At 31.0% G+C, this 21,662-nt stretch overlaps 1 protein-coding gene across 1 annotated transcript; it reads left to right on the forward strand.

Annotated features, from left to right (window-relative positions):
- Positions 1–8,288: 8,288 nt before the first annotated feature.
- LOC132617492 (homeobox-leucine zipper protein MERISTEM L1-like) lies at positions 8,289–16,721 on the forward strand. Its single transcript, XM_060332497.1, has 13 exons — positions 8,289–8,561; positions 8,999–9,494; positions 9,847–10,124; positions 10,850–10,967; positions 11,512–11,700; positions 12,505–12,942; positions 13,436–13,537; positions 13,733–13,933; positions 14,087–14,261; positions 14,338–14,609; positions 14,893–14,988; positions 15,212–15,566; positions 16,348–16,721. The coding sequence occupies exons 3-12, from the start codon at positions 9,901–9,903 to the stop codon at positions 15,554–15,556; spliced, it is 2,160 nt and encodes a 719-aa protein (XP_060188480.1). The 5' UTR covers positions 8,289–8,561; positions 8,999–9,494; positions 9,847–9,900; the 3' UTR covers positions 15,557–15,566; positions 16,348–16,721.
- The last annotated feature ends 4,941 nt before the right edge of the window (positions 16,722–21,662 follow it).

Here is a 21,662-nt window from a genome sequence, read left to right on the forward strand (position 1 = left end):
TTTGTATAGAAAGATTAAAAAAAAAAAAATACAAATCGAATCCACACCTATTAATATGATAAACCTATAGCATTATTACTTCATATGTCTCATTTTATCGGTCATGTTTTCCTTTTTAGTTTATTTAACCTTTTCATGTTTAAAATAATTTTTAAATTCTCATTCTATTCTTAATGAGATGATTTATAGTCACACAAATGTTTAAAACTTATTTTATGTCATAAATTTTAAAAAAGAATTTTCTTTTTAAATTTCTTGTCGAATCAAAGGTTACCACATAAATTGGGACGGAGGCGATAGTATATATTACACTATATATAGTGCACTTGGTAGGTATAAGAGGGTATGTCTGGTGTCCCAATTTTGCACAGACAATTAATTAATTGGTTTCACATTTTAAAATTGCTGTCTAGCTAGACAGAAAATATATTCTGCATTAATACATTGAATCTCTACTTAGATACTATGCATGAATGAATCGTTTTATTTAAGAAACATGTATAATAAGAAATATAATCACGTCCAAATTTGTACACAAATATTTCTATCAGATGCTGTTTCAGTCATGCAGTTACAGAACGTTATCTGAGTATTGTGTTAGAAGAAAATCTTCACCATATATATTTGGACAATAATTAATAATATTGGATTGAAATTGGATTATATATTGGAATGGATTACGAAAATTTGAATTTTTTGTTATAAATTTAATCTGTAAAGTTAAACAAGAGAGTCTTTTTTATTTTATTATTATTTTATCTTCTCTAGACTTGCCTTGGGTAACAAAATTAATATTAATGGAACTGATCGATTTTATTGAAATACTAATTATTAACACTATGATTTTGTATAAGCTGTATTGATTAATTACTCCGTAGAATAAGATAATGACGACAAATTGATTATGTTATTATAATTACTCATTGCTACTTTAGAATCTATATCTATATATATATAATATAAAGCGAGACATAGACAAGGTGATGTGACACCTCTTTTTGGCCAAGGATCCTATTTATTTTTTTTCTCCTTTTTTTACTTTTTTTTATTCATTCTTTGGTCTATTATTATAATAAAGAATGACAATGAAAAATTGTAAGAAACTTAATGTATTAAAAATCTACATCCATAACCCCCCGTTGTTAAATGTGTTTAATCACAACTCGCTCTTTATAGGCGGTTATGACTTTTCAAGTCTATAACCTTCCATTGTGTGATGTTTTATAGACTGAAACTTTCTTTTCCTTTCCTCACTGCATTGCATCTTTCCTATGTAACAAGAAAGGCCTTGTGGGGTGTCCTTATTTTCGACTTTAATCTTCCTCAGCTAAAGCATGAAACAAGATTCTTAGACATTGTTTCTCAACGACTGATGAGAAGTTTGGATATTGTTTCTCGCTTAGTATCGATTATTGCAGTCGGGAGCATAAATGATTATATACAAGGGTATGTAAATATAGGGACATATATGTGATTTTTCTTCTTCTTCTTCTTCTTCTTCTTCTTCTATTTTTTGGTGATGGACAATTTTGATTAATATCAGCTTGATATTGATCTTTTTCTCTGGCTATTGGGCGTATTGGGAATACTGGATTCGTATATATGACAAAATATAGGAGTTGAATAGATGACCTTTTAGGTTTATGATAAGTATTGTTTTTCTTCTGACATGTAATGGTGAGTTTGATAACCATTTGATATCTTTTTCCATCCGATATTTTGTAGATACTGATTTTGTTACTTTCATACATAGAAGTTTGAATAGATGATAATTCTTTTGGTGTTATTGTTATATGATGGAGATCTCAGTAATAATTTTTTTCATGGTATTTTGTAGAAACTGAATTCCGCCCATTTTATGAATCAGGCTGTCCTTGTTTTTTTTCTCCTTTCCTTCTAATTTTTTTTTTAATATAAAAATTTATTCGAAAGAAACGAGAAAATATGGATCTTATGAAATATAAGTGCCTACAATTCATATTCAGAAGCAAAATACAAATGAAAAGGCATTAGAAAGAGAAGAAAAAATTGGCAACATTTATTTTCTGATTTTGCTTATTCAACTCCAATATATAATTGTTTAAATGATTTTTTAAAATAATTATTAATGAAAAATGTTACAAATTTCTTCCGATAGAGAATTTTATATATAATGTTAAAACAACAATAACAACATACCTAGTGAAATCCCACCAAGTGAGGTCTGGAGAGGGTTAAGTGTATACAGACCTTACCCTTATCTCTTTTGGGAGATAGAGAGGTTGTTTCCGGTAGACCCTCGGCACAAGGGCATATATGATGTTAAAAGATCATGAAAAACATTTTATTAGGAAATAATGAGTTTTTTTTTCCATATATTTATTATAAGACATTAAAATTTAACAATAATTTTAAATAACTTCATGACCACTCAGCGGGCATACAGTTACACTAATCTAATATATATAATTTTGAGAATGAGGAAGGTGATGTATTTTGATCAGTAATCCTATTTATATTTTTTTCTCTTTTTTTTTAAAAAAATATTCCCCTCATTCTTTTCATTTAACTCATGACACTACATTAAAGAAATAATTGTTTCTTAAAACTTCTATTAAAGGATCCAAACGTTTCAATCATAATAATTCATTAATTTGTATAGAAAATAACTGCTTCTACTAAACTCCTATTAGATAATCGAACAGTCTCTATCACTTCTTCCATGTTTGTCTCTAAAATGAGAAGCATTGAGATAAATGGTAAATTCACCAATAGCTGCTGACGTTCCTTTTTTATTGATTGACTTCCTCTTTGTATTTATTTTTTGTCAGGTTTTGTATTTCTTTCTCCAATTTTCTGCAAGCGTGATTTTTTGGTCCATTGCCTATATCTAATTCTGGAAGTTGACTTTTGCACACGCATGAACGTAATTTAAGACATTTATTTCTTATTCTCAATGTAAATTTTTATGCATGCGTAGTTTGAGAAAGCAAACTTACATAATTTAATCTATTTATATCTATATATAATATAAAGCTAGACAATAGAAAAGTGATGTGCCACCTCTCTATGGCCTAGAAACCTATTTATCTTTTTTTCCCCCTTTTCTTGGCCTTTTTCCTATTTTTCTCATTTATCTTCCATGAAAAAACACTCATTTAACTCTCTAATTAAATTAAATGTGCTTAAGTTTATTCTTTCAAAGACAAATGAAATGTTGCAACAATTAATGAAAATAATTATGGACAATTGAAAGCCTTCTTGAATTGTGGAAATCGTGCATAATTTTCTATTTATTTTATGTTAATATTTTTAGGAGTCCTTATTAAAGGAACAACCGTTTCTTCCATTATGGAGCACATAACTCAAACTACCGTTTCATCCCGTTATTAAATCCCAAAGCCTCACCAATTTTTATATTGAGCTAGAATTCCAAAGTTTTTATATAAAAGAAATCCAAAAGTCAACTATTAAAGAAATGCCTCCTCCCTAATATAGTATAAATAATGAAAGAAACAGGGAAAACAAATGAATTTTGTTCAGACTACAAAACACTTATAGTTTAGTAGAACACTTTTTCTTACACGAAATTCCACTTGAGGAATGTCGGATCTCACACGTGGTAGGCTGATCGAATTTAATATACTTTGTTTTTGTTTCTAATTTCAATTTACATCGTGAAAAAGTTAAGAGTAGGTATGCCGATGGAATTTAATATGCTTCATTTGTTTTTTCTAATTTCAATTCACACCGTGAAAAAGTTTGGAGTAAATGTTACAGAAGCACATTTGATAGATCGAAGCTTTCAGACTTTAGTTATTCACTCGAGTCATACGGGATTCCAGTAAGCTATTTGACATTTAAACTACAGTTCATTTTATTACCCGAGATGGCACAACTAGAAGCTATAGGTTCGTGCTTTATTTGACACTAGAAAACTTACCCGCGCTTCGCGCAGTCGTAAAACATCACTTTATATATGAATTTTCTAACATTATCTTATTAAATTTCAATAAAGTATAGGCATATCTAAAAATAAAATTTAGTAGCCTTTAAATTTTGAAAGTGTTTTAGTAGCTCTTGTATATTGTAGAAACATTAGTACAGTACTTTCTTAACACATGATATACTTGAACAACAAATTTATAACTTTAGTTTCCTATGTATACATATGTTTGATGTAAAAATATAATGATGCAGATAAGTATTATTAAAGAAATTTAGTAACGATAATAATGGGGTTATACTAAGGGCTATGAAAAGTTGAAGCAATGTCAATTGTTTTGTTTGAGAGCATGTGGACATAATTATCCTTTCTCAATTCTCTCACTCTTTTTAATGTAAAAACAATGAATAACTAAAATCTAATGTAAATTTAGTATAATTACTCCTACAATTCAAGATAGGCATTTGACGCCTAACAAAAGGCAAAGTATTATATTTAAATTAGCACTGTAATTACAAGCCTACAACCAATTAAAAGAATAAAAATATATACATCTATCGACTAAAGAAAAAATACATATAACTTTTTTCTTTTCGAGCTCTTTCTAAGTTAATTCCTTTCCGAATGTTGCTGCCACCTATCAGAAACTCATAGTTACTTTAAAATAAAAAAAAACACAATAAGGAAATAAAAGAAACTCTACCACAATATGCCTCAAACAAAATACCTCGAGAGATTCTTATTTCCTTTTTGCAATTTTTCACTATCTCGTGTGATTTACCCTCTGGCTCAACCTACAATCATTTTCATTCACATAAAAAAGTACATAAATTTGGGATTTTCAAAAACGAAATCAATTAGTACATGAAAAATCTAACTATAATCGATTTAGAAGAATGAAGATAGATGTACTAAAAAGAAGAAGGCGTAATATGGCAAAAAATCCAATAACGGGGAAAAGAGAGACAAAATAAGAAGAAAAATCTCTCTGTGCAAAGATTTTAAAATGAGAAGAGGAAAAGTAACTTTTTATGCAATGAAAAAATGTGCTCTACTATTTATAGGCCATATAATTTCTAAAGTGTGAGGTAATACAACAAAAAGAGTATTAGGTGCATTAATTATCACAAACGTATTTCCTAAAATTGCAATCAATTTACCGTATATGTTACTAAAAGGAAGTTTTAGGAATGGTAAACTTAGAAAACTTAAGATTGGAATATGAAAAGACTCCATTCTACGATGGAAAATGAACTTATGCAATAGAAAAGGCATTTATGCAATTTAATGGCCCACTTAAACATTGTAACCACTGAGCACACCTTCATTAGTTTGAATTGTTCACGTTCATTAAAGTATTTTACAAGAAAAATTATGGCAAATGAGAGAAAAGTCTGAAAAAAAGGAAAAAAAAGATAAATGGCTTTCTTGATCATCTAGGAGTGCCACATCAATTCTCCTATGCCTAGCTTTATAATATATATAGATTTAAACTACAATTTATTTTATTATCCAAGAATAACAATTACAGCAGAGAAAAGGAAAAGTTAAGTAGAAGCATGTAGAGTAATTATTACAGTGGAAGATGAAACGTCAAAGAGACTTTGGGCTACTTTTGAAGTTTTAAAGTTTATTTTATTATCCAAGAATATCAATTACAGCAGAAAAGGAAAAGTTAAGTAGAAGCATGTAGAGTAATTATTACAGTGGAAGATGAAAAGTCAAAGAGACTTTGGGCTACTTTTGAAGTTTTAAAATAAGCTAAACAGAAAATTATTTCATATAATAAAATTGAACTACCAAAAGTTGGAGGCTTTTATTTAGATATATTTTTCTATTTTATCTTTGTATATTATATAATTATGTTTGTTTCTTTTTTGACAGTATAGATTTTTTTATCTTTTCCTATCTTGACTAATTCTTTTTTAAAAATATCATTTCGATATTTTTTTTCATTTCTAATCGCGCGAAGCGTGGATAAGTTAACTAGTTTTATTGATAAAATAGAAGCCTATGAACTAATACAGGTTGTGTTTGTAAAAATCTCCAACTCCCCATTCAATTTTTTATTTTTTATTTTTTATAGACAATTGCGTTGTTGCTACTGAGTTGCAGGTAGTGAAGTTTTAACATTGCTGATGCCAAAGAAACTATAATATGATATTACGGGCCATATTTACTTCTTAATTAGTCGTTCCTCTAAATAAATATTAACTTCCGTTACCCATATTATTATTATCTTGCTCTGTAGCGTATCGACAAGACTTCATTTGTTTGTGTGTGTTGTAGGCTTGCAACACTTCTCTTAATTCATATGCTTCAGCTCTTTCACTTTATAGTAGATGGTACTTCTCCTAAACAAATAGTGAAACAATTTTTTGTGAGATTGTTATTGTTGTCGTCTTTTATTTTTGTTTGAAATGATAATATGTATCAGTATTTGAATGTGAGAAGAAAAAAAGTTAGTCTGTAAATTTAATGAGATTTCTTGCAACCGCGCGTAACGCAGACAAATTCAATAATTTAGAATTACACAAGACAATAAGAAATCCCATGAGATAAACTATACATTTAATAACGCTTTTTCTGAAAATTAGGATGTATTAAACAGACTTTTACTTCTAATTAAATATGTCCTATGCCATTTATAAACAATATATTTGAATATTGAGCTTCTTTACCTTTTCTTGTACAATTAGGACAGATTAAAGACACCAAAGTCTTCATGATGCTCTAAACAAGATTCAAATTAAGAAATATCCATCAAAATTTATTGCATGTCTTATGCCGTTCTAACTGAACTTTGTAAATATGATTCAGAGATAATTAATTAAAATCTTCATATTTCCTAATTGCCTCAATAATGTAAGAATTAAGAAAGCTTATTTATTCATCAATACTTTTAATTATAGACTCAAGTTGTTGCATATACTATCTGTGTTTTCTTCTTTTTCAACTTGTTACCACTAGCAACTCTGATTAAGACGATCCTCCCTCATTTATTTAGTCAAGAAAAATGCATGAGTGATGTATATTCGAGAGAAGAAAAAGTAGTAGTATGTATATATAAGACATAACATATCAACAAAAACCTAGCGTAAATATAGACTGTACAAGTTAAACATACACTATTTTTTTTTTGGCCATTTTTTCCCTTCAAAATAGTTACATACAAGTGATAGAAAATAGATTGGAGAAATATAAATAAAGACTTGGATCGATAATCCAGCATGATTTGAGCTGTAAAATATATATATATATATATATATATATATATATATATATATATATATATATATATATATGCTGATATAGGACTATAGGAGCTACGAAGCCATTAGTTGTTTCACCATATCGGTTCCAGATCTAAATATGGAGTTGCATCGGAGCACTTCATCCTCAAAACAGGATTTTTTGGCACAAATTCGAATTAGTCCAATCCACAATGAACATCAGATATGGAGCGGGAAACTAAAATAATAAGTTGTTCAATCATTTCGGATTCAAGCTTTAAGAATGAAGTCGTTGTTATTGTAGTAAAAGTGCTTTACCCCAACCCTAAGGGCCCAAAGTGGAATTTTCCATCGCAAATCCGAATTAGTTGAACTCCAAAGCGGATACAAGTGCAAAACCAAAAGAATTAAGTCGGTTAATCATATCGGATTTGGTTAAGAAATAAATCTTGAGCCTAACTCAACTCCAAAAGTTAGCTCATGAGGGGGATTACCCAAGCCATTATAAAGAGAATCCTTGATGTGGGACTTCTTCAACAGATTTAAGCTCTAACAATGGAGTCCCGATGCAAATTCAAATTTTAATTGGGCTCCATAACAAACATTAGACACAGAGTAAAAACCACAATAATATAAGTTGTTTCACCATATTGGGTTCAAGATTTGAGAAATAAGAAGTAATCTTTGATAGGAGCGCTTTACTCCTTAAGTAAAAAATTTCAACACGAACTAATCGAATTTCAAAATGAATATGGAGCACCAAGTGGAAAACCAAAAAATAACATGTTTCACAATATATATCTCTACACAGAAATTTAAACATATTGAGCCCGTTTGAATTGACTTATAAGCTGTTTTCAGCTTTTTTGAGTGTTTGGCTGACCAGCTTATAAGTCATTTTGTGCTTAAAATAAACCCAAAAAAATAATTAGACCCGTTTGACTTAGCTTATCTAAAGCAGCTTATAAGCTGTTTTTTTAAGCCCATCCAAACAGGCTCATTCTCTCTCTATCTTACTTTCTCTCTCTCTCTCCAACAATATCAATAACACCACCTCCCTCCCGCCATTAAATGCTATTGCATCCTCTTTATGCACTCTACATTAACTCCTTTTAATTTCCCACATATTCTTATCTCTCCACCTCTCTATTTTCTTCCCCTTCTTCTCCATATATTCTCATCTACAATTCTCTCTCTCTCTCTCTCTCTCAATTTTTCTTCTTCCTTTTTCTCTCAAGAAAAATTCTTCTTAAATTCTATTCACAAGAAAGTAATTGTTTTCTCATCACAAAAGAAAACCAAAAAGTGGTTTTCTACTTACTGTTTTTTTTTTAGATCTAACCCTAAAACTTCAAGAGGGTTTTGTGTTATTATTTCTTACTTCAAGGCTAGCTTCAAATACTGTGAGTTACTATATATTTTCGTGTGTCTTCTTTCTTTATTTTATTTTGTTGAGAACTTTTTAAGTTTTACCTAGTTCAAAAAATTGCTTTTTAAGCTCCCATTTGTCCACGCAAAAAATTTTGTTTTTTTTTTATTTAAAAGAGGATAAATTTAAAATATCGTTTGATCGTAGATTGTATTGATGTTTAAACTTGTTTTTGTTTTAAGATGAACTTCAAGTTTGACAAAGTGATTTTGATCTGTTTTTCAAGTGTTTTTTGTTTTCTACTCATAATATTTCAACTATTCTTAAAATTAAATGCATATCAAAACATAACTTGATTTCAAATACCCTTTCAATTTTTTTAAATAGTTTTTTTTTTTCAAATGTTACATTTTTTGTGTCCAAACGCTTATTTACTTAATAGTTCTTTTTGTCCGTTATCTTGTTTTGCAGAATGACGATTATGACTGAATTTGGAGTACTCTACCAACATATCGTGGACGTTATCTTAGGATAATAACTTAAGTGGAAAAAAAAAAAAAGGCAGTGTATGGACTTTGGGTCTCACAGCGTCAGCTCTTTCTTTGGTTTTTTTCCTAAGATAATTTCATTTTCAGTCTTTTTTTGGCACAGTAAAACAGACAGGAGAGAGAGAGACAGAGAGAGAAATAGAAAAGTCTTTTTGTTTGACATCTCAAAAACCAAAAGTCAAATTTTCCCATTTGTTTCTTACTACAAATTATCCAACTAATTTTCTTATTCAGATACAGCCAAAAACAAATGTATTAAACCTCAATTTCCCAAAACCAAAAAGCTACTTATAGTTATATATAAACAAGAAGTACAAAAGTAGAAGTCTCTCTAGGGTTTTCATGAGGGATTTGTATAATGATTTTTGAATGATGGGATGTGAATTTTGGTTTTCATAAAAAGTTCAAATTCAAGAAAAGTAAGTCATCTGAACCACTACTTGACTAACTCTCTATATTCTTCTACATTTATCATATGTAGTATTTCAGAGTTTGCCTTGATTTGACATTGTTTTTACGTACTGCTTCGCCATTTCCTCTTCATTTCCATTCCTTTCTTCTTTTCTTCATATCTTTTTTCGGAAACCGATCCAGAATTCAGACGCTTAAGTTTTGATATGCTAAGAAAGTTATACGGATCATGAAAATCGTGTATTTATGGAGAAAAAAAAATCATTTCCGAAGGTTTTGTTTAATTTGTCCACCTTTATAGTAATTATAACTAATGTTACAATTTTTGTTTTTGTTTTTTTTTTTAAATGTTTTTTGCAGGTAACAAATCCATAGCTTATCAAGAAGGATATTATAAAATATTTATAAGTCAAAATGTTTCAGCCAAACATGTTTGAGAGCCACCATCATCTACTTGATATGTCACCCAAATCACCAGAAGATGAGTTGGATTTAATTCGAGATGATGAATTTGAGAGCAAATCAATGACTGATATTATGGAAAATCCTTCTGGTGATGATCAAGATCCTAATCAACGTCCAAATAAGAAGAAGCGTTATCATCGGCATACACAGCTCCAAATTCAAGAAATGGAATCGTGAGAACTCTTATTTATAGTAACTTATATATATCATCAGCGTGAAAAAGAAAATTATTAGTGTAATAACGGAGCCTTAGGATGACTTTTTGGTTAGTTTTTCAAGATGAGTTTGAAAAACTGGTTTTGACTACTTTTTTAATGAAATTCTTTTTCACACTCGCTAAGCTTCAACTTCTTTTTCAAGTGAAATATATGTTCAACGTTGCTTTCAAATTTCAAGAAATGGAGTCGTAAGCTATCTAATATTTGTAAATTATATACATAGACGATGTAAGCAAAAACTATCAGTGTAATTTCGGAGCCGTTTGGACATACAGAATTTTCTCTTCCTTTCCAAAAATATTTTCAAAATATTGTTTGATTATAAATTGAAATGATTTTTTGAAGATGTTATTGACATCTTTTCCCGTGAATTCTTTTTTCTGCTCAAAAAATTTGAAGTTCTTAATTTCAAGTGAAATTAATGTTCAAACATAACTTCAACTTTCAAATACAATTTTTCAACTTCAACTTCAAAAATGCTTTATTTTCAAGTTTCAACCAAATATATGGCCAAACGTCTACTTAATCTTTTGTACTAGCTACTAAATTGTTGCGGTCAGATAACTAATTCTACTTATTATAGGTAATATGACGGTGTTACTGAAAATTGAGAAACCCCCTTTAGTTTGGTTAAATATTAACACAAAACTTCACAAGACATCTTCTTCTTTTTTTCTCAGGTTTTTCAAAGAGTGCCCTCATCCAGATGATAAACAAAGAAAAGAACTGGGGAAAAAATTAGGTTTAGAGCCTTTGCAAGTGAAATTTTGGTTCCAGAACAAGCGTACTCAAATGAAGGTGAGATAAAAAAAATTCCCAGTCAATTTTAATTTCCTACAAATTTTGCTCAATTTCTTTCTTATGAAGTATTTAAAATTGGATTAAACTTACACACATTGATACAATATAATATTTTACACTATGTGGTGATTTTTAATCCGTCTTATTTTAGGTTACTTGTCTCATTTTATAGTACATTGATTTTGAAACTATTGTTATTCTAGAAGTATTTTTACTATATCATCGATTTATATGTCAGTAAAAATATAGAAGAATTTTAGTATTATTCTTATTACTATTATTTATAGATATTAACTTATCTTTTACTTTTATTTTTGAGCTTAAATGCTGAAATATAGCCACTGAGTATTCACATAAATGACCTTAACTTTTTTGGATTGAGGCATAATTATTGCCGTTAAATTGAAATTAAACTCTTTCAAAATGTATAAAGCATTAAATGCCCTCATACATAATTTTGGGACATTTTCAAAGGAGAAGATTAAAATTTCTGTGATAATTCAATGGTCTAACTCTAATTAATTCCTATTACCATTTGCAGGCTCAACATGAACGCCATGAGAACTCACAATTGAGGGCTGAAAATGAGAAGCTTCATGCTGAGAACATAAGGTATAAAGAGGCCCTTGGTAATGCTACTTGTCCAAATTGTGGAGGACCTGCAGCCATAGGTGAAATGTCATTCGACGAGCAGCAATTGAGGATTGAGAACGCTCGTCTCAGAGAAGAGGTACTGCATGCATGAATTAGTATTTATGCCTGCATAGGCGAGTTCAGAATTTAAAATTGATGGGTTTATAAAGCAGTATAATCTTACTTAATATTAAAATCTTAGTTATTTCTTACATGTAATGTCTATTTATGCTTCATCTCAATATAAATTGGCTAGGTGAACCCATAGCAATAATTAATGGTAGCTTTGTCCAGCGGTAGAATCAAAATTTTAACTGGGGATTTTTAAATATAAAGAAGTATACCATGAAGAACCTAAGGAAATTCAAAATTTAGCAATAATTAATGGTAGCTTTGTCCAGCGGTAGAATCAAAATTTTAACTGGGGATTTTTAAATATAAAGAAGTATACCATGAAGAACCTAAGGAAATTTAAAATTTATTATATACATATAAAAATTAATTATAACCTTATATATACAGTAGTGTAATTTTTTTTTAAGAAGGGGGTTCTAACATCTTGCACCTCCTAGCTCCGTCAATTTGGGTTTTAATGGTTGAAAAGGTAATTTGGAAAATAAAGCATCTATAAAAGGTTTACTTCAATTAGTTCTTTAAAATTAGTGTAAAATGTATATATACGAATGATGTTTTCTCAAACATTTCGGAAGGTTTTTAGGCAGATTCAGAATTTGAAATTTATGTACATGTTAAACAGATATTACCGCACCCATAACGTAAATGATACATCGGCCAACAATGTCATATAACTAATTGGGAAAATAAAGTATATTATTTCCAGTTACCACACAACATTTATTTAACCATTTTATGTTATTGTTTTGCATTGTGCATTTTTCAGATTGACAGAATATCTGGAATTGCTGCAAAATATGTGGGAAAACCAATGCTTACATATCCTAATCTTCCAACTACTGGGCCAACCCGTTCACTTGATCTAGGAGTTAGTAATTTTGGGCCTCAGACAGGCCTAGTTGGTGAAATGTACAGTGCTGGTGATCTTGTTAGATCAGTTTCAGGCCCAACAGATGCTGATAAGCCCATAATTATTGAACTTGCTGTTGCTGCTATGGAAGAACTTATAAGAATGGCCCAAACTGGAGAACCTTTGTGGATTACTAGCCCAGATAATAATGAGACTTTATGTGAAGAGGAATATGTGAGGACTTTTCCTAGAGGAATTGGGCCTAAACCTTTGGGCCTAACATCTGAAGCCTCAAGAGAATCTGCTGTTATTATTATGAATCACATCAATTTAGTTGAAATTTTGATGGATGTGGTAAGGATTTTTCTTTAAGCAAGTTATACATTTGGCTGGTCGGCAAAAAATATTACATCCTGTAGCTAGATGTATAAACATATACAATGTATGTATGACATATGTATATCTTGTGCATATTACAGTTAATTTTTAAAAAATATACATTTGCCGCCTATTATTTTGGTGGGCGAATATATGGTGTAAATTTTTTAATTTTTTTTTTCTAATTAGAGATATAATTGGTAAATTACAAATAGCTAGTTTTGACCTTTTGGAATTAAAAATATCGACTGTAATGGAGTTTCAAATTTCACAAGTAAACTCTAAGATATTGTCATGGAATTTCACCTGTGGAATTTGAAATTTCATGATAGTGGCTATTTTTCAAAGACATGACCGGAAAAAGGCCTGTGAAAACTGTTTCTTCTATTCAATTACTACTGTCGCTCTTCAATTTTTTGGTTTTCTAATACTAATATTGCGTTCAATTATAATGTGGTATTGAATTCAGAACCAATGGACAAGTGTTTTCGCTGGCCTAGTATCAAGAGCATTGACCTTGGAAGTCCTATCAACTGGGGTAGCAGGAAATTACAATGGTGCTTTACAAGTGGTATGGTTTGACTTCTACTATTTCCCCTATATTATTCTTGAAATAACTATTGGTAACTGTTCATAAAATGTGAAGTAAGTAACCTGAAAAATAAGGCAAGTTACCTGCTACAACAAGTGTATATGTAAAATTCCTAAATATGTTCTAGACACTATATTCTAACTGGTGTGTCTTTTCGTTACGTTTTATTTTTAGATGACAGCGGAATTCCAGGTCCCTTCACCATTGGTTCCGACTCGCGAAAATTATTTTGTGAGATATTGTAAACACCATACTGATGGAACATGGGCTGTGGTTGATGTCTCCCTTGACACTTTGCGGCCCTCTTCAGTGTCGCGCGGTAGAAGAAGGCCATCTGGTTGTTTAATTCAAGAATTGCCAAATGGTTACTCCAAGGTAAAGCCAATCTGTATATTTAAGAAATCATAATAAATAGGATTAGCGACGGTTTTGTTGTTTAGTTATGTAATTTGTCAGTCGTTAATTACTGTCTTTTAGTAGTTGCAGTTTCATGATTTACTAATTATGCCTAATGTATTATCCCTCCAGGTTACGTGGATCGAGCACGTTGAAGTGGATGATAGATCTGTCCATAACATCTACAGACCTCTTGTCAATTCAGGCCTCGCGTTTGGGGCTAAACGTTGGGTAGCAACGTTGAACAGACAATGTGAACGGCTCGCAAGTGCAATGGCTAATAATATCCCAACAGGCGATGTTGGAGGTAATATATTGTAATTTGAGATATAATATCTTCGAGATCACGACTTGCTAATCTATTTTTTTTTTTTTTTTTGCAGTCATAATGAGTCCTGAAGGCCGAAAAAGTATGTTAAAACTAGCTGAGAGAATGGTGATGAGTTTTTGTGCCGGTGTTGGCGCCTCGACTGCTCACACATGGACTACATTATCTGGAAGTGGTGCTGATGATGTTAGAGTTATGACTAGAAAGAGTATAGATGATCCGGGGAGACCTCCCGGTATAGTGTTGAGTGCAGCCACTTCATTTTGGCTGCCAGTTCCTCCAAAGAGAGTCTTCGATTTTCTCCGAGATGAGAACTCTAGAAGTGAGGTAAGTGATAAGCCAATTGCACTTCAATTTACATTCAGCCATCGATACTCCCCTGATGAATGATTTGGTTCGATCGATTATTCCAAGAAAGTTATATGATACCAAATTTTCAGTTACTCCATTGTATGTAACTAAAATTATACCTTTTCCTATCTTCTGAATCATCACGGTTTTTCTTCCGTCAAATTTTTAAAACTCAATTGTGTCAACAAGGTTTTCCACGCTATATAACGATGAACTTATTATATTTTGTTATTATCTGACCATTTTGTAAAATGTGCAGTGGGATATACTTTCAAATGGGGGCCTAGTTCAAGAAATGGCGCATATAGCAAATGGTCGTGATCCAGGAAACTGCGTATCTCTGCTCCGCGTTAATGTAACGTCTTCTTCTTACTTATCTAGCTCATTAAACATTATTACTTTGACACTACTAAAAACACAAGAATTTCCTACAAGCCAATTTCTGATGGACGTGCCTCAGAAATTTGGCTCGTCGGAAGCTTTTCCAACAGAAATCTCATATTTCCTTCGGATGTTTGTGTGTTTTTAGTAGTGTGACATTAAGAGGGACCACTAAAATATTGTAAATTTTGTTGCAGAGCGGAAATTCAAGCCAGAGCAACATGCTGATACTCCAAGAGAGTTCAACAGATTCCACAGGATCTTATGTTATCTACGCTCCAGTCGATATCGTTGCGATGAATGTGGTGTTAAGTGGTGGTGACCCCGACTATGTTGCTCTTCTACCATCTGGATTTGCTATACTTCCAGATGGTGGTGGAGGAATTAATAGTGGATCGCTTCTCACTGTTGCATTTCAGATTTTAGTTGATTCTGTCCCCACTGCAAAACTATCTCTTGGATCTGTTGCAACTGTTAATAGCCTCATCAAATGCACTGTTGAAAGGATCAAAACAGCTGTAGCCTGTGAGAGTGCAAGATGAAAAATCTAAGGTAAGTTATTTCCTATTTTTATAGATTGAATATATATACACCGACATTGTAAGAACTTTAAAGTAGCACGTTACAAAATTACCTATCATATTTTTCAGTATATTGAACCCGTTTTTTGTTGCCAATTAGTACCGGTTGTTCTTAGGTTGTTGGCATTATAAAAAATTCTTTTGCTTTGTTAGATATAGAAATTAAATTAACACATTTTGTTATGAATTGGATTTAAGCTAAATACACTGAAATTGTAAAAAGATTGTAACACTATTAGTATAGTTTAATCTGTAATAGCATGTTAGTTGCCTTTTCTCGAGGTTACTCATTAATGCTTATCATAGGTTGTTGGCATTATAAAAAATTCTTTTGCTTTGTTAGATATAGAAATTAAATTAACACATTTTGTTATGAATTGGATTTAAGCTAAATACACTGAAATTGTAAAAAGATTGTAACACTATTAGTATAGTTTAATCTGTAATAGCATGTTAATTGCCTTTTCTCGAGGTTACTCATTAATGCTTATCATTGAGATTTACTTGTATTTACTATATAAGTGACTTGATTGTGTGATTATTATTACTGGGTCGATGCATACAATTTAGCTTCTATCGCTGACAATGTAGCAGTTTTTGTACCTCTATTAGCTAGTACAATATTCTTTTACATTATGAGTATATAAAGTAAAATCTCTAATTTCATTGTCTATTTATTGGGGTTCATAAGTATAACTTTTCTTCAGCTTCCAATATATAACGCATGCTAATCATTTGAGTCTTTACTGCAGTTAAATTTGAAGGATGGAGTATAGATGGTGAGTTTACTCAAAATATATATGGTTGGAGGCTAAAGGAAGGAGTCAAGAACGAACCTCAAAAGTAATCCTTGCTAGCTATAAATGGAAAAACAGAAGCAAAAAAATTGAATTTTGCCAGCATGGATGTGTAATAGGTTCGGGTATTGACTTCGAAAATATTGGAACTTTTGATATGTAAACCAAGACCTTCTTATTTTTCATGATCAAGCTTCAAAGTTTGTCAACTTAAGGCTAATTATGTTATTAGTAGCATTTTTACTTTAGTTTGATTTTGTAAGCTTAGTTTTTTTCTAGCAAGTTCATGAGTTCTTTCATTTTAATAGAAGGTTGTGAGTACATCTTCATATTCTTTTCTAGTTTAAAAAATTGTGTCACTACACCAAATAGAAGCGTAAAATGGGGATTTATTTACCCCCGCCCCACTTCTCGTTACAATAACTATAACGTCTCAATTTCAAACTAGTTGAGTTTGGCACACCACATTACTATTTTCACTTTACTTGGACATGTCATTTCAATATTCAATAGGAAATTACTTACCACAAAGAGCCTTACCTCAAGAAAAAAAGTTATTTGTATCAAGTTTACAATATCAAACAAATAATTACCAGTCAAGTTTTTCCTTAATTATTAGGAAGAAGATCACTTGGACAAATCCAGGGTATTATATTTGCTTAGGCATGCACCTAATGCATGCAAGGGTAAGGGAAGGAAGTTTCCTTTGGCACGTATAAGTAGCTATCACATATCTAAGTTTCAAAAGTCAAATAAGAGAGATTTGCAGACAAAAAAAAAGCCTGAGACACGGAATGAAAGGCGGGCGACCAAGTTTCAGTTTTACAAATACATTTATTTCCATAACCCATGGTTAATGATATCTATTCTCACTAAAATTTGTAACTGTTAATATTAAATTGCTTGATCGCTATTGACACAGAATACCTCCCTAAAAAAAGAAAAAAGAAAGCTTAAACTTAGCATATGCCAAAAGAGTCCTACCTCTTTTACTTGATGTTCTCTAAACCAAAACTTAATTTAAGTAATGCTAAAATCATGCTGATATTTGGCAAAATTCCTAGTTGCTGAAATTCCGGCCAAAATTATTCCACAACAACCCCTAGTCAAAGTTCAAAATATAGGATCATTGCAACTGAAGAATATTTTACCATCCTTGGTAACTTTTTCCAGGAGATATTAATATGTCTGACACCCTAAGTTTGTTTAGAGTAAATTTGAAAATATGACGTCTCTTCTCATGATCTGAAGTTCATTAAACCGTTTGCAGGAAACTATGAATATGACTGACACCCTAAATTTAATTGGCATCAACCTTTCAGATCATAATTTAATAAGCTCTGAGTTTTTTCAGTAATCCTAGTGGTACCCATTTCTGCCTCGTCTAATTAAGTGATCAGCATTCACTACAAAGTACAAGCAAGTTCAATTTAGGATTTTTTTTTTTTTTTAAGTTTCCCACCCGGTATCCGATGGCAGTGTAAAATTTCTTACACTATTGTAATTATAAGTAATCAGTAGCGGCGGAGATAGAATTTAGAGTTTATGGATTCTAGATTTTAGAAACTATAATTTGCCGGTTTTTTTTATAAATTATTTATGCATATTAAATAAATTTTTAAACACAAACACAGAGTTTGAACTAAAGTTACTAAGTGTTGTTGAACTTGTAGCGAAGCTCTAACCAATGGCGGTGCTACCTTTGTCCAAGGAGAATAATTAAATTGATAGCCTTTCGTCAGAAAATTAAACTTTATATACAAGTCAACTTTCTTAATGTGTACTTACTATATGTTGAATTCTCGTGACTTCTTCGTATATTGACTATTCTATATTATGAACCCCTTAATGAAAATACTGACTTCAGTACGGTAAATATTAACTATAAATCCATAATAAATGGAATCAGTAAACTGAAAATAAGACAAATAACCTTCTATAGCAGGTTAAGTTTTGTGATAGTAGTATAAAAATTCATTCATTGACGGTTGAATAGCTACTTAAATCCAATACGTGTACTTATGGTGTGCCTAATTGTAAATTTGCCAAGATTGTAAAGCTAAGAGATTAGTTGAATGTGTAATAGTTGTTGACAAGACACTAAAACATCCCTTCCACAAATCCTTAATTACTTGTCATTGGTATATTTTGACTTTTGATTTAGAACACCTAAATTGTTACACACCTTAAGCGATACGTAAAAGAGGTGTGCATTAGCCAAACAAAGTTGGTTAGGACTTGAAACCGTAAAACTTGTTTCACAACTACTCCCTCCGTTCACTTTTACTTGTCTACTATGAATTTTGCACACTCCTTAAGAAATAATAAATGAAGAGTATTTTATCATGATACCCATATTAATTAGTGTATAGTCTTAAGATTTGAAAAATGATTTGGAAATATGAGTAATTAACACTAAGGGTAAAACAGGAAACATAAATTGTTTTCTCTTGATATGTGAAAATTGACATGTAAAAATAAAAATCTATTTTTAGAATAGTGGACAAGTAAAAATGAACGGAGAGAGTAATTTATATACATATCAGTCGAAGTATAGAAGTGGGGAAAAATAGTTACTTACTACTATAATTAACCAGTGATAACTCTGCAGTGTATTTAAAGTTTTAAAACTTTTGTATGTTTACACCCCAAATGGATGCAAGAAATGTACGTTTCTTGCTGTTCTCACATATATCACTCAATCATGGTAAATTTATATGTATCTTCACTTTAATTAATTTCTAATTCTAAGGTCAAATGTTTGGTTTGGTGCAAACATTGCGAGTATATATTTAGACACATACTACTCCATTCAGTTTATGTGACACTTTGCTTTTTAGTCTATTTTTAAAAGAATACATGAACAAAATTAGGAAATAATTAATTTTAAACTTCTCATAACTTCTCATTTTATTCTTATGAGATTTTTTTATAATCACACAAATATTATAGTAACATATTTAAGATCTAAAGTTTCAAAAAATTTATAGTTCCACAAATATTATAATATATTATTTTAGACCACAAATATCAAAAGTCTTTCGACGATATAATGGAGGAAGTGTCATATATTCATTGAAAATTAGTAAGTTAGTGTAGGTAAGTTTTTATACACCGTTTGCCTGAGGCATGAGCATAAAGAAGCAGCATTTATGTAGCAATATGCATGCTCAAATGATCTTCCTCTTGAATTTGTTTTTCTGCAATAATTAGTTCAGAGAACGAATTCAATATCAAGATGCTTCTACTCTCATAACCAGGCAGTACATTAACTACCAAACCTAACAAGAATTAAATTGAAGAGGGTATCAATATAAATAAGCGAAGCCAGAATTTCAGCTTGTTTAGGGTATACAATTTGAACGACGAGTTCAAGTGTTAATAATGAGTTCTAAATTAAGTATTTATATATATTTGATAAATTTCTATATACAAACAAACACTTTTCGAATAAAATTATTGAATTCACCCAAACTCGTACTCGGATTTCTATCTTATCTTCGCCACAAGATTCCTAAATGACGTAAACAACAGTGATGGGTCTATTAATATTTAATGCTACGACCATGCAGCACTTTTTGATGATGTGATACTAATAATTGGGGACAGTCGAATTCATTATTCATGACATAATAAATAATAAAAATGTAGTGTTTATGAAGCAGCTAGCTGCAATACACTGTGTGAAGAATGAAAATGTACATGCAATATTAATATCCTATTTAAATAAGATGGTTGTGTTAAGCAGCAACAATTTAATTGGAGGAGCAAATGGTCTGGCAAGAATCTCAGGGTTGTCGGAGTATATTTATGGTTGTCGTTTTTTTAGTCAATTTAACTAAATCTTGAAACAAAATTAGATTCGATTTACACAATATTTTTATATTAAAATTTTTATATTTGAAAATTAGATGAAAAAACTATAAGTTGCAACTTTTTCCATATCAATTTGGTGAAAAAATATATCTTAAAATATTGGTCAAATTTCATGCAGTTTGAATCTCGAAAAGCGAATAGTGCCACATAAATTGGGACAGAAGTGTTGGGTTTTGGGCCCTTTCCCTTCCTATGTGGATAAATAAATACCCAACTTGGTCCAGCCCACTTATATTTTGTTGGCTCATACATTAAAAGACCTATTAGGTCTAATTTGGGGGCAAGTAACATAGTGAGAAAGAACAGCCTTTCAACAAAAATAGAGAGAGAGAGAGTGCAGATTTTCCTTCTTAAAATCTGTCTGTGCAGCCAAATTGTTTTGTCGATTCCCGCTTCGTTCCTTGTCCGATTGAGCTAATTTTTGGACAGCGTGTTCCTTTCATCTTAATCTTTGATTGGGAACTGACAGAGGTAGATTTGGAGACCCGTAGCTCCAGATTTTAGTCGGTGAACAGTAGCTGCGTTTTTGGGTGACTTTCTTCCAATTTTTTCTTGTTTGATGGTTGTTCTTGTTGTTATTGTTGCTCCGCATTTGACATTCATATTGTAGCCATTTTGGAGAACTTTGTAACTCTCTCATTTGATATAGTGGAGCTTGTGGACCCGTGGATGTTTCCTCTTCACCTTGAAGGGGTTTTACACGTAAATTTGGTATCTTTTGCAATTGATTTATTTTGTTGCTTTGCTATTTCTAGAAACTCCTATGTTATAATTCCCTACATATGTTTCATAACCTCCTTACTTCCAAAAGTTAGAGTTCATGATTCAAAGGCATGACTTCTTTCTTGATAATCCATAAATGTTTTCCAAAATGTCCCTATTTTCCGAGTCAAAGATTTATGATTCTATAAGCTTTTATGACAACAACAACGGACATGTTTTTACAATATGAATGACGATGCTAAAGATGAGAATGTTTCTATAAGGATTACGATGATGATGATGATTTCATATTTAAAAGTCCCGAGCTTATGATTTCAATGTGAATATGAGAATGTTGAGTTATTTTCGTGATTTTCTCGATTTTATTCATTGTTGTTGACTTCACCTTATAATAATTGTTCCTTCAAGGTGAGATATAGCGATGATGATTGCTCCATAATATAAATCGGAGGTTACCGACCTTACGTCACTCCGATAGAGTCGTAGCTTTTATTTGGCTCTCATGCATGCTTTATATATATATATATATATATATATATATATATATATATATATATATATATATATATATATATATATATATATATATATATATATGTATGTACTTTCTCACACCGCGCCGTGCTATAGTCGGCCGGGCATGGCACGTAGATGTGCACACCACTGCAGTG

The sequence above is a fragment of the Lycium barbarum genome, chromosome 11 (assembly GCF_019175385.1).
Source record: "Lycium barbarum isolate Lr01 chromosome 11, ASM1917538v2, whole genome shotgun sequence".
In the NCBI taxonomy this organism is placed as follows: Eukaryota; Viridiplantae; Streptophyta; class Magnoliopsida; order Solanales; family Solanaceae; genus Lycium; species Lycium barbarum.